This window comes from Tamandua tetradactyla, chromosome 17 (assembly GCF_023851605.1).
Source record: "Tamandua tetradactyla isolate mTamTet1 chromosome 17, mTamTet1.pri, whole genome shotgun sequence".
In the NCBI taxonomy this organism is placed as follows: Eukaryota; Metazoa; Chordata; class Mammalia; order Pilosa; family Myrmecophagidae; genus Tamandua; species Tamandua tetradactyla.
The window spans coordinates 59,862,865-59,876,105 of NC_135343.1; the positions used below are offsets into that span (position 1 = coordinate 59,862,865).

Sequence of the window (13,241 nt, forward strand, 5' to 3'; positions counted from 1 at the left end):
TCTACATAAGTGGACAACAAAGGCTGCAAGTAACATGCTTAATGTACACATTAGTTTGAAAGGTGATCTAAAACTAGTGAGACTGAATTTCTTCAAATGAAATTTATTAGATTCTATATAAAATTGCAGTGTAGCTGCAATGACTCCAAAAGCTTTTAAGTTTCACTGGTTTACAGGAATGGTCCATCAGGTCCTGAGTAACACTGGTCGTACACTAGAAGCTGGAAGCTAACATGTGCAGAGGTGTCATCTGGCACTTTTTCAAATGGGGATTCAACTATTTAGGGTGTTACACCTGTTTGCCTGGAGGCTTAAAAATTGTTGAGGTGAAGATTCGGCAATTTGAGAACTGCTATCTAGCATGCTATGGAGAAGCTTCAGAATGAGTTTTCAAAAGAGCTTTTAGATGCCTAGCCACTGCTACCTAAAGGCAAGTGCCCCTGTTGGCCACATAGAATGAGTGCTGGCTCCAAGCTGTTTGACAGGACCAGATGTTTTGTTCATTATTTGCTAAATAAACTAAAGGGAGAAGACCTACTAAAGCTTGCCAACTGACAGAAAAAAACGTACTCTGAAGGGGGCTGGTCCCTGCCCAGCCTGAAGGTGATAATATTTCCTAAAGATCTAAAAGCAGGTGAGCATTCCCAGGCTGGAAGAGCAGCAGGAGCTAGAATGGGGGTGTGAAGAAAAGGGTGAGAAATCATAAACAAGGGAGGGTGTTATAAAATTCATGTTTAAGTTGAAAAAAATGTATTTCACCTCCCTTTCTACAAAGCTTCAAAGGGGATAACATCAGTCAGGAACCAAGGAAAGAGGCAGGTGCTGGGGGAAGGATAAGAACAGGATGAGTACTGAAGTCCTCTGGCTGCAATGACATTGGCAGCCCATTTCCAGTGCAGCTACAGGTACACAGGGAAGGCTCTCCTGCAATCTGCAGCCCCAGCTGTACTTCATGCAACAGAGCATTTCTTATCAGTATTTAGATGGCCACCTTTCTTCTCCAACCCACCCCAATATTTTCATAAGGGAAATGGGTTAGGGAGGCAGTACACAACAGTTTGAGGAAGACAAAGCATCCTTGCCCATATTAAGAAAAGTACTTTCACACTTTTTGGCAGTCCTCCCAAAATAAAAAGCTGCTTTCCTTACTGGTCAAGTAAACTGGCACAGACTTGGGAGAGCCAGAGAAGTGACCGTACTGGTAAAGATTACAGTGCCAAGGTATGTTGATGTCAGTGTGAAAATGCACTGGCGAAAGGACTGAAACTCAGCCCCCAACCTCCCTAAGTCTTAGTGATGACAATGCCCTGTGCCACAGCCACTGCTACCTCTAAAATGCCTTGTGCAGTCCTGAAAGGCTCCACTTGGCCATCATGGCAGATTTGTGCTTATGCAGGCCCAACCTGCATGGCAAAACTTGGTAACCCTGCCCTGGTCTGAAGGCAGGCAGACCCCCAAGCAGAAAGACTCCAAAATACAGACTGGAGAGAAACAGACAGAGGTAGTAGTGATGAACAAATTCACCTTATAGGAGGTAGAACTGATGAGACTTGCAATTACAAGAAATGACATGATTGACCGCTATGGCTTGGTAAAATAAAGTATAGGGTGATATAATAAAGAAGCAGGAGTGAATTGGAAATGAATATAAATTCTGTTTAGGACAGACTCAGTTTGAGAGCTCTATGGGATAGCCAGGAGGAGCTAATTAGACATAAAGGTATAGGACTCAGGAAAGAGACCAGAGTAGACATAGTTACCCCAAGTGTGCACAGGGAAATGGTAGCAGCCTGGGGAAGAGCCCTGGGACCACGGTCGAAGACAAGTGATGGGGCAGTGGGCATGGGGAGAAAATCCCACAAAGGGCAATGCAGCCCTTCCATACTACACATCCCTGCTTCCCAGCACAGTGCTGGGAATTTCCACTCAAGGAGGAGCCTCTGAATCACCCTCACATCCAAACCTCCAAAATGACTGCAAACATCCCTGAAACCCTCACCAAGTTTGGTTACTTTTTTTTTTTTTTTGGTTACTTCTTGATTTACATCATTTCTTCACGAAAGGCTAGAATGATGACAAATATTAAACTTAATTTTAGAGAAGTACAATGACTATCATCTAATTTGTTCTTACTAGTTTACCTCTGGTGTTGGAACTCCAACTATTCTCATAATTGCTAGTGGAAAACATACTGCTCTGTAGACAACAGGATCAAAGAAGAAGCTGGAATTATAGTAAAGATAAAATTACACTGTGTGCATTTAGAACCGATTCATTCCCTCCTAATCATACTTCTCACTGAAAGAATAGGTACTAAGGTGTACTGTTTCAGAACTTATTGTCAATGATTCTTAAAATGGCAACAAGCAGGACACAGGCCCTTAAGTCAAACTTTAAGAGTTCCAACCATCAATCCACCCTTTCTTCTGAGTGTCTCTGGGCAAATTCTATTACCTCTCAGCCTCAGTTTCCCCAACTGTAAAGTGAGCCCATGGCCCTTAAAGAAAGAGGCCATGTGATAATGCCAGAAGCCTGCTTCTCATAGTGCCCAGCATGGAGTATGCCTGAGAAAAGAGTGAGCTGGTATTTTCATCGTGATGCCTTAACTCTCTCCTCCAAGAGTCAGTCACTTACACCAGTCTTGTGTTCTAGAACACAGATTCTGACCTCCTCCTGGCCCTCTGACCTTGGATTGATAAAGCCCACCCTTGCTTTATTTCCTCTGGCTCCTCTAATCTATCATCTCCAAATTGTAAAAGGTTATGGACAAGAAAAAATAAAGACTATCTGAGATGATTTTCCCACACCCAGGCCCCATGCAAATGTGGTCCCAACATCAACAGCCTAAGGTCTGGCCCCACTCAGAGTTCTGAGTGGGCAGGGTCAGAATTTGACTCAGGATTTGAAGTTTCAGTGTTTGAAAGACTTGACTCTCCAACTGACTCAAAAGGCCTCAAGTTTGCATAGATCACCTCCTGGGCCAGTTGCTCCAGGGGAGGGCGGCCCAGGACCAGGTTTCGAAGTGAAATACAGGTCATCAGGAAGCTGAAAAGCAAGAAAAGGCCACCTGGTTCCAATTCCTGTTTCTGGAGGAATTCCTGTCACAGCCCTGGGGTACCCTGATCCTACCTCTATTACCCAAGCAAACATGAGAATCTGCACCCCCAGTGACTCACCACATCCCATCTGGAAGGGCACCCCTTCTTTTACAAAGTCTGGTTGAGGATTCCAGAGCGGGGTGAGACAAACCAAGCCAGCAGGTCAGCAAGCCCAGGTCACTGATTCCTCCATGAAACGGAGTGGAGAGGGGAAAGGGGGGCGACATCTAGTGCTAAACTGTCCTTTCCTGAGAGAGCATCCCCAGTGTCTCCCTCACCAGAGGCGTTACCCAGTTTGTGAACACCTGATGGCAAAGACAAGTACTCTTGTGGGTAAAAACTTACCTGCGGCGAAAGACATAGAGCTTCCGCAACAGGAAGCGAAAGACTCGCTCGTGGAAAGGGCTATTACGCCGGCGTTCAATCTCCTGGAGCCTTTGCTGACGTCTAAGAAAGGTCTGAACCAGAGGTGTTGGCTCAGGGCCTCCTTTTACTTCCCCCTCCAGCAGAGGCTGCAGTTCTGGAGGTAGGGGCCCTGTTTCTGTACATAAGGCAGTAAAAAGAGGAATTACTGAGCGATGGACCATTCTCCCCCTTGGGACTCCCCTCCCACCAGCTAGAGGCTTCAAGGTCATTTTCAGTGGCTTAGACCCCCTCATTTGCAACCCTGACCCTTTGTGACCAGGGGCCACCTGGGTACAAGTCCTCGCATGCTTACCACTTCCATTCTCCACCTTCTCTTTCAGTTCTTGCAGATGCGCCAGGTCTTGTTCCAGCGCAACCTCTGTAGTGTTGACGTAAATGTACATGTAGCATGAAGGACTGGGTGACACTGTATATACCTTATGATATTCGCCAGCAGGCAACTAAAAAGAAGAGGAAGAAACGGGAATGTTTTACTCTCTAACCTTGCCCAACCCAGCCTGAGGGCTCCCTGCTCTGCCCGCGGATCTTTCTCCTTGTTGAGTTTTAGATTTGGAAGGAACCACCCTCTAGAACCCTGGTTGAAGGCATTCACAGCCATAGAGGCCCAGGCTTTCTTAGCAGCCTCTGCTCCACTAGGATTGTAAAGCTCTGAGTCTAATAAATGAACTCTGCTTGTCTAAACTTTCTGCCATTCTCAAGCCCAAGAAAATACCTGCATCCTCTCTCCTTCCCGAAGAGTCTGGTTCTTCTCTTCTGCCACCAGCTCCACGGTCACTTCCCCCTGCAGCAGCTGGATGCTGGTGTTGCCCAGGTCTTCACTCACAAAGTTCTCCAGGTGCAGCCCTACTCAGGACAAGGGTGAACTCACTCCCAATCCCAAGTTTTTCCCTGCCAGGAGTGCCCCCTTCCCTCTCTGCCCCATGTAGTATCCCTGGCCAAGACAGCCAGGCCAAGACCAGTGTCCCACTCCCTGCATACCCGGGAAGTCCGCGATGAAGACCACATCAGTGTGGTTGTCCAAGCTGCTCTTGATCTCCTGGAGCTTTGCCCTCCAGGGAGACAAGTCCCTCAGCAGTGGCTGCAGCCAGGCTGTGTGCCGAAAGGGGGACCAGGCAGCCTGCACGATGTCCACACGAGGGTCAAAAATCCTTGGGGAAGAAACCACAGTCGCCACCCATCAGGACTTCTAGGCTGTTCCTTTCACCACTATTTCCGAGCGGAGGGAACAGGATTTCCAGATAGAAGAGATGGCCTCATATCAGCATGTTGTGGCCAGTCCAGGGCAGACAGATGGGGGAAAGAGACTTGGTTTTTTATTTGTAATTTTTCTTTTAGAGAAGTTGTAGGTTTATAGACAAATCATGCATAAAATACAGAGTTCCCAAAGACCAACCTGTTACACCTTGCATTAGTGTGGCAGGGGGAAAGAGATTTGGGAGTACTGGGAAGACAGGGGTTAGTGGCTTCCTGGGGGAAAGAGCAGAGTTAACAGTTTCTTAGAGTCAGTTCACTTTTCTCCTGGGTGCTGCTGCCCCCTACTGGAGGCAATCCACAACACCCACAACCAGATCTAGAGGGACGTGCACCCGAGGGAAGACAGCGCACCCGAGAGAGGACAGCCTCTTCAGCAGGACCACCCGGGAGCACAGGTGGTTCATCCCGGCAGAAGGAGCCCCTTTGCTCTGCTCCCCTTGCCCACCTCTGTTGGAAGCGGTCATTGATGGAGACCCAAATGTCAAAGTAGATCTGGGGCTCAGTGACATTATACTTGGGAAGCAGGCGGCTCAGGCAAGTAGCATATTGTTTCAGCATGTCTGCATGATCCTTCCAGCGCCGGCTCTGTGTGAATACCTGCCCCAAACCCTCATGTTAGTCCCACCTCAGCAGTGTCACCTCCCGGATGGCTCATGCACAGTGAATAGCACAGAGAGATCCCTGCCTGCTGCCCAGTGTGGTAAGGAAAAAGCTCAGCCTGCCCGTGGGGGGTGATCTTTCATTTCCATCACTGGGCTAGGGTACTGACCTTTCCTAAATCTTAAAGGTAGAATCTCCATTTGACAAAGCGAATGACACTGCCCTATTTTGACCCAGGGTAGAGCAGACCCCACATTCATTTTACTTCATGCTGTGTGTAGGGTCAACACTGACCAACCCGAGCTTGAGGGTCTCTGAGGGATAGTAACTGCTGGCCTCAAACATCTCACCCCAGGGTTGAGGTAGCCCAGCTCGCCCGTGCGCCCATCGCGGTAGGTGATCTTCACGTGCTGGTGGGAGCGGGAGTGCACCATCATGTCCCAAGAGTAGCCATAGAGCCCATTGGTCCAGTTGTTGTAGCCCTGGGAGGGTCAGACAGGACATTCACTCCAATCAAACGGTCCCCCAAGCCCCATCCTCTACCACATAGCACAACCAAGCCAGCCTCCTCCTTCCCTCCTGTGTTACCTCCGGCACCACCCTGGCCCACACATACCTGGGTGAGGAAATGGGAATAGGGCAGGAAGAGCTGCTCCAGGAGGTAGAGCAGGGTGAAGGCAGCACCCAGGTGATGGCGCAGCCCTGACATCTGGCCATTTTTAGCCCGGCTCCTCTTATACATGCAGGAAGCACTGGGCTGAGGAGCAGCCTTGAAGGGCAGCAGTTCTTGCATCCTCTTGGGGCAGAGGGATACCAGCTTCCGAGGCCACTCAGGGGAGCAGAAGAGAGGGCTGCTGGCTAGCATGACGTAGGGGAACATACCTAGGCAGTGACGAGAAAAGCCATATCTTGGGAGCTTGGTTGGGGGGAACATGGGGTACCCATCAGCCCCTTTCCCTCAGGAAGCTTCTCCCAGGTGTCCCACTTACAGTGACATAAATTTTTAACTATAAGACACTCATGCTTCCTGGAGATTTCTTACCACATAATACACCACTGAGTACATAAGCCTTAGTCCTCCCATCCCAGTATAATTCCATTTTATAGTGACTGCATTTGGCTGAGCTTGGCTCCCCTTCCCACCACCTCTCCTGGTGCCCCGATAATGCCTCCGGCTAGGCCTTCCCTGTAAGCCTGTGGTCTGGTTTCCTGGTAGACTATAGGCACTGACCAATGCTGAAAAGCTGGGAGTTCATGCAGTGGAAGTAGGACACGAAGAGAAGGCCAATGGATCTTGAGGCATCAAAGAAGAGCAGGAAACCAGCGGAGAGGTCAAGTAGGAGCCCGCACCAGTGTACCACCAGCAGGCTAGTCATCTCCTCGGACAGCACTAGCCTGCAGAGCCAAGGGACACAGGTCAGCCACCTGCTTTCTGGAGAGCCTGGCCTTCACAGCAGTCATAGCAAAGATGTGCCTCTGCTACCCTGTCCCTGCCAAAGATCTACCCTCACAGGTAGTGGAACAACTCCTAAGGGATCTAACCTACCCATAGGGGTTATAAAGGAGTTATCCAAGCCCTTCCCATTTCATACACTTTAGGCATCTACATTTGTTCAACAGACCTATAGAATAGGCAAGGGTAGATCAATGAAGACAAACTCTGACTGACGAGTGTGTGTCTGTGGCAGGCAGCAGGAGAATGCTCTCTCCAGTCCTCACTGATGAGGAGGTGAGTGCTTGGCTAACATAATAACAAAGCCAAGCTTTAGGAACTGGGAAATAATGGGAAGAACAAAGTAAAACAAGAGGAGAGAAGCACGAGAGAAAAATCAAAGGTGAACCTCTATTTTGTCAGGAGTTGGTACTAACGGTTTTGGGGAACAGGGACACTGACTCTACCCATCTTCTCAGAACACTGGCTGAGGACCCTGATGAGAGGTTTGGGCAGCTGTTGGGGGCACTGACCCAGTCACTGAGCCACCTAGTTCTGGCTCTTTCTTTTCCCTTTTTTACTTCTCCATTCTTTCCTGCTGATAAGTTTCCCAGGGGCAGCTGGGCGTCTGTCTTTTGCTATCATTGACTCTGCCTTCTGCTAAAGAGCAACAGCAGCTATTACTCCAGACTGGAGGGCAGGTGTCCCTGGCCTCAGCAAGGCCTCTGCTCTGACCGGCACTCACTTGAAGGGACCAAAGAGCCAGTGCCGGGACAGGTATTCCATGGAATAGCCTTCAACCCAGTCTGCATCCAGCTTTTTCACACCCGCAATGAAGTATACTATGAAGATCTGCAAACCCAAAATGTAAAATCAATCTTCAAACCAACAAAAGAACCAGGGTTTCTATAGTCAAGATAAAGTGAGTTTTGACTTCAATCTTAGGCCCAAAAAGAGGAGCTCCATCCCTCCACTGATTCATTTAGGATATTCACTCCTTTAGCCTGACTAGCTCTAGGAACCTGGGAAAGAGTCAGGAACCACGGACATGAGCCTTTCCTTCAAGAGGATTCTATTCCAGCAGGGACAGAGGTCTGTTATTTACTGTGACAACATGAGTGAACTCAAAGGTTAGGGAATTGGGAACAACGGAAAAACTAGCCTGCCTTTGCAGCAAAAGAGAAAAAAAAAAAGAACCAGGGAAGCCAAGAAGAACGTCATCTGGCAGTGTGGTGGCAGTCGAGGAACTCCTTTATTAAAGCCTGCACCTGGCCACGCAGCACTGCATAGTTCCAGAGTGGCACGTGGGCGTTCCTCTTCGGGGCACTCAGCAAGCCGTCCACAGACCTGCACATGAGGAGAGAACCGAGGGGACCTGTGTCGCTCAGTCCCACGTCCTGCACTTCTAAGTGTGATCACCCTCTATCCCAGGAACACTGCCCAAATCCTTTCAGGTTCTCTGGGCTATTCTGAGGCCCTCTAGAAGTATATGAGCCAACTGTGACTGTGATTATTCTAAGTTATGAGAGGAAGTATTACTAGTAAGCTCTAATCAAAACAAGTTCAGTGTTAGCTGTTAGTTCTAGCAAATGAATGTGTCCTAGTGGATCAAATCAGGAAAAAGACTACATTCTAGGAAATAACTTAAACAAAATTTGAAGATGTGTTTGGAAAGCTGAAGTACAATCAATATATATTGCTTTTTTCTTTTTAAATACTCAACCGTAGAATAACATGCAGCACAAACACTGACATTCCATAGGCCAGGATGCCAGGATGCAGTGTCAGAGGGTACCGGCTAGTAGGATGGACTCTGGGAGAGAACGAACAACTCAGGCTACAGGGACCAGGTATAGGGGGGAAGCAGGAGCAAAGGAGGCTTTCAAAAAGACAGCGAGTACCGAGGCACACCGGGAGAGGAAGCAGGTTACACTCGTGGTCAAGGAGACCTGGACTCTCGCTTCTACCTCTTCTCTGCTCTGTGACTGTAGCCATGTCCTTAGCTCTCCTAAGCCTCAGTTTCTTCTCTAAAATGGGGACAGCACTATGGACCTCAAGGGGTCGTAATGAGGAAAAATTACAAGTGTTTTAGTAAAGGGCCTGGCACATGGAAAGCCCTGGTTAAGTGAGAAGTCATTTTTCCAAAGGGTTTAAGGGTCATAAAAATGCAACTTTTCAGGGATGACCTGTCAAAACTGCCTCATAATATTCTACGACCAGAGCTGGCCAAACTGAATGAAATCTCAAGACTTCCAAAAGGGGTGTTTGTATCAGTGTATTAACAAATGAAATTAATTAATAACATAAATCTCTAACAAATTTGAAATTTGCTTTTTTTTCCCTATTCCTGTCTTACTGTAACTCGCATTTGCTTTTCACTTAACAATGGGAAGAGTCCTTGGAGGTCAGCTGACCTGCCAAGTTGTCTCCAAATCCCTTCTCAGCCTCCCCTGAGAGCTGGTCCTCTAAATCAGAGATGAGGGAGGGCGACCTACACCCAAGATAGCACTGCTATGTGACTCTGGAGGATCTCTCCTTCTGCCACAAGCTCTGCCTCACAGCAACTTCTACTCCTGGTTCTAACTTGGTCCCTGTAGGGTCACATAAAGAAAGTCTGCTCCCTCTTCCACATGACTACCCTTGAAGAATCTGAAACAGCTATGCCTGGTTTTAGTTTTCTCTTCTTTCTAAGAGGGCTATAGGAAGTAGCTAGATCAAGACACCAGGGGAGATGTAGAAAGAGTGAAGGGGTGGGGATGGAGCCATGTTGCTGTATGTCATTAAAAGCGCTCCAACCTGGCTGACAACCTCCTTCCCAAAGCCACACAAATTAAAGTGTGACCCGTATAATCACTTTTTGCAAAACATGGTTGAAAATATGCTTGCTTGGCAAATTCTAGGCCTTACTGGGTCCCTATCTCTTTTAGCCATCCCCAATCAGCCACCCCTACCCTCTGGCCCCATGGACTCATACCAATAGTGGTGTGCATCCACAAACGTCAGCTGAAAGGCCAACAAACCATACAGATAGGAATGGTTGTTCCATGACGTCTTGTCCAGGAGAAACACATACCAGTAGGGCAGCAGGAACAGCACACAGCTTATCCGGTAGCACAGGCCCAGCATCATGCCCAGAGCCCCTGGGATTTGTGGGGGAGAGGATTAAGAGGTCAAGGGCTCACCACAGACCCAGCTCCCCTGGGATAGGATGTGCATGGGAACTGAGAAAGTCACCAGGCATTTTCTAGACAGGTAAAATTAAATGAAGATTAGGTGTTATTTTAACATTTTAAAAAGTGGAGTTATGGGGCCACAGGTCAGCGGTATGGAACAATGCGTCACAGAGGGAAGGGAGACAAGGAGTCTGAGACCTTGGTCATTCACCAGCATGCTTTGTACGTCTGGATTTTAGGCAGAACAGTCCATGTTCCCTTCTCTCCCACAGTTCCCCTCACCCAGAAACATGATGGTGTAGACAAGATACATCCAGTCCAGTGGCAACGGACGCAGCACATCCAGCAAGGGGAAACGGCACACCTCTAGCCCGTCCAGGTACCTGCGGTCCAGGGAACTGAGACCTCGCTCCTGGGGAATGTCTAGGAGCATCAACAGGCCTGGGAATATAGTGAGGAGAACGAGCCCATTAGGTCTAAGCTAAGGAAGCAGCGGAACTCAGGAAGGCAGACCCAGTATCAAGGGCAGAGTTTTTTTTCCCTAATCCTTGCTCTGCCACTCATTCATCACTCAACAATAATTACTGAGTGCCTATTCTGTGCTAGGCATCAAGGCAGGTGTGTGATCTTGGACAGCCACTGCAGCTCACTGAGCCAATTCCCCATCTGTGAAATGGGGCTCATTACACTTTACAGAGTTACAATGAGGATGAAATTCATAAGACAAATCTATGAGATGTTATAAAAATGGTTAAAGTTTCATTATTTATAAAGGCCCGTCCTATTGGAGTACAAGAAGTACACTAGGATGATGCTTCTCAACTTTTTCTGCTTCCTAGAGCATGCAGAAAACAGTAGTATTTGGACAACACACTGGGGTAAACAGAAGGGGCTATACTGGTCAGAAAGTCAACTTGGGTTGCCTTATACCCATTTTGGGCCAGATAATTCTTTGTGGGGAGGGGCCACCCTGAATAGCATAGGGCTTTAGACAGTATCCCTGGCTCCTACATAGAGGCCAGCAGACCCCCAACCCCTAATCGTGACAACTAAAAATGTCTCCAGACACATGTCTATCAGAGGGGGCAAAATCTCCCACAGTAAAGAAACGCTGGACTAATGGGGGTTAATATTTCTACACATCTGTGACACCATTCCAATCACACATGCTGTGGCCTAAAAATTAAGAAGGTCTGGATTAAGGCACCACAGCCCAAATGTATGACCACTGTACAGTCTCCGAGGAGACAAAGCAGGGTTTGATCCTAAACTCCTTACAGGCCTCTTCCATTATATAAACATCTTCAGCTTTAAGGGGAAAGGAGATAAATCCACAATAGCCAAGCAATGGACAGGGGACTGCCATTCTTCCACCTCCCACCAAACCGCCCTTTCCGGAAAGCGGACTCACCAAAGAGAAATCGGAAGACCGCCAGACTGGCAGGATCCGTGGGTCGATTCAGCAGGGTCACCAACCTCTGCCAGCTAGACAAATCTCTCCACTCAACTCCCAACAGTTTCCCCATCCTGCTGCCCTGCTTGAGTGCTGACTCCTGTCCCGCCTTGTCTTTCTGTACTTTATCTGCAACCAACAAGTGGGAAAGTGTTGTGTACGTGAGGGGTGAAAGGAGTTCTTTCAAATGGGCCTCTCGAAGCACAGAGTTCACAGCCCCAGCCCTCCGCTCACCTGGGCTCTCCCACAAACCTCCGATTACCAGAAACATCCCCCGCCCCGCGGCCCCCGCCCGCCAGGATCCCCCAGAGCCCCAAGACCCCATCAGGCGACAGCTCCTCTAGCCATATCAACACCCTAACGCTGCAGATACGTCAACTCTCTACAATCCCCTTCTCAACCGAGTCCCCCTTCACCAAGCCCCAAGGGCGGTCCTCGGACCCTAGCTGTCGCCGCGGGCCAGGGCCCGGAGCCCACCTGCACCGGGACGGGCACGCGCGCACCGAGCAGCCGCGGCCATGGTGCTGTGAAGCTTTCGGCTCGCGGGAGGCGGGAGCCTGCCCTACAGGCTCCGCCCCACATGCCCCTCCCCCGACGCGTCGGCGCCCTCGCGGCCAGCCGGAAAGCACCCTCACTGTCGTGAAGGGCCGCGGCCCGCCGGAAAGCACTGACACTGACAGCCCGGGGCGGAGCCGGCGAGGAGCCGGGGGAGTGGTCCTCTCCTCACCCTGCGGTGGCTGAAAGGCAGGGGATCCTTCAAACCGCCCCTCTGCGCGCGCCCTGCACGACTTACTCGGGAGGCTTTGCGAGGCCCCCCGCTTTCTCGACTCTAGGGAGATCCGGGGCTCCCCCACCCTCCTGGGGTGCCTCCTCGCCCCCGTCAGAAGTTCCTAGGACGGAGGGTCCCAGCGGGGCTCCGTAGCCTGAACGGCGCCAAGGCAGAAGCTCTTCCAACCCACCCGACCTCCGCGCACCTGGTGCTGCCGCTCCTGAGAGCCACCGTGCCGAGTCCCTGCCCTCTCTCTTCTTGTACCTGCAAGCCCCTCGGGGGTTGGAAGGCAGGAGGTGAAGCGGGAGCAAAACTACAGAGGGACGCAGAGCAGGCAGTGAGCGGAAAGTGTCAGGGAAGGTGCTTAGAGAGGTGAGTCTTGAACGGAACTGACAACGGTCTACTCCACGACGGTCCATCAGGAAGAGGACAGCATCTTAGGGCAGCGGCTCGCAAACATTTTGGTCTCAGGACCCCTTCGCACAACTGGAAGTGATTGAGAACCCTAAAGAGCTTTTGTTTGTTTCGATATTTACCATATTTAGAAACTTACACTGATATTTTTTAAAAACATTTTTTATTGTTAAATGCAACATATATAAACAAAAGAAAGAATAAGCAATGATTTTCAAAGTACACTTCAACAGTAGTTACAGAACAGATTTCAGAGTTTAATATGGGGTACCATTCCATTTTTTCCTTCTAGCTGCTACAAAACAGTGGAGGCTAAAAGAAATATATATTTTTATTTTTGTGAAAAATAACATATATACAAAGAAGCAATAAATTTCAAAGCACATTGCAACAATTAGCTGTAGAACAGGTTTCAGAGTTTGGTATGGATTACAATTCCACCATTTTAGGATTTTACTTCTAGGTGCTCTAAGATACTGGAGACTAAAAGAAATATCAATATAATGATTCAGCAATCATACTTGTTTATTAAACCTTACCTCCTCTGTATAACTCCACCATCAACTTTGATCTTTCTATCCCACTCTTTACGATATTTGGACTATGCCCATTCTAACTTTTT

General features: G+C 48.9%; 1 protein-coding gene across 2 annotated transcripts; it reads right to left on the reverse strand.

The window, feature by feature from the left end:
* Window positions 1-87: 87 nt before the first annotated feature.
* GGCX (gamma-glutamyl carboxylase) lies at window positions 88-12,027 on the reverse strand. Of its 2 annotated transcripts, XM_077134832.1 has the most exons (16): window positions 11,914-12,027; window positions 11,395-11,565; window positions 10,266-10,424; window positions 9,785-9,950; window positions 8,079-8,157; window positions 7,556-7,662; window positions 6,610-6,773; window positions 5,995-6,260; window positions 5,729-5,860; window positions 5,224-5,375; window positions 4,503-4,672; window positions 4,237-4,367; window positions 3,817-3,964; window positions 3,444-3,639; window positions 2,973-3,045; window positions 88-2,223 (listed from the first exon to the last, which is right to left on the reverse strand). In XM_077134832.1, exons 1-16 carry the CDS (start codon window positions 11,954-11,956, stop codon window positions 2,212-2,214), a joined length of 2,169 nt encoding a protein of 722 aa, XP_076990947.1. In that variant the 5' UTR covers window positions 11,957-12,027; the 3' UTR covers window positions 88-2,211. The 2 variants fall into 2 exon arrangements, with proteins under 2 accessions (XP_076990947.1, XP_076990946.1); XM_077134831.1 differs by having other exon boundaries at window positions 88-3,045.
* Window positions 12,028-13,241: the final 1,214 nt, after the last annotated feature.

What these genes read in the sequence shown, in the direction of transcription:
- GGCX (XM_077134831.1), bottom strand. Translation starts at nt 11,956, where the DNA reads ATGGCCGCGGCTGCTCGGTGCGCGCGTGCCCGTCCCGGTGCAG. An exon ending in TGGCTCTTTGGTCCCTTCAA is followed by an intron (nt 6,774 to 7,555) that starts GTGAGTGCCGGT and finishes TTGGCTCTGCAG; the next exon opens with GCTAGTGCTGTCCGAGGAGA. An exon ending in GGGAAGGAGAGAGGATGCAG is followed by an intron (nt 3,965 to 4,236) that starts GTATTTTCTTGG and finishes TCTTCTTTTTAG; the next exon opens with TTGCCTGCTGGCGAATATCA.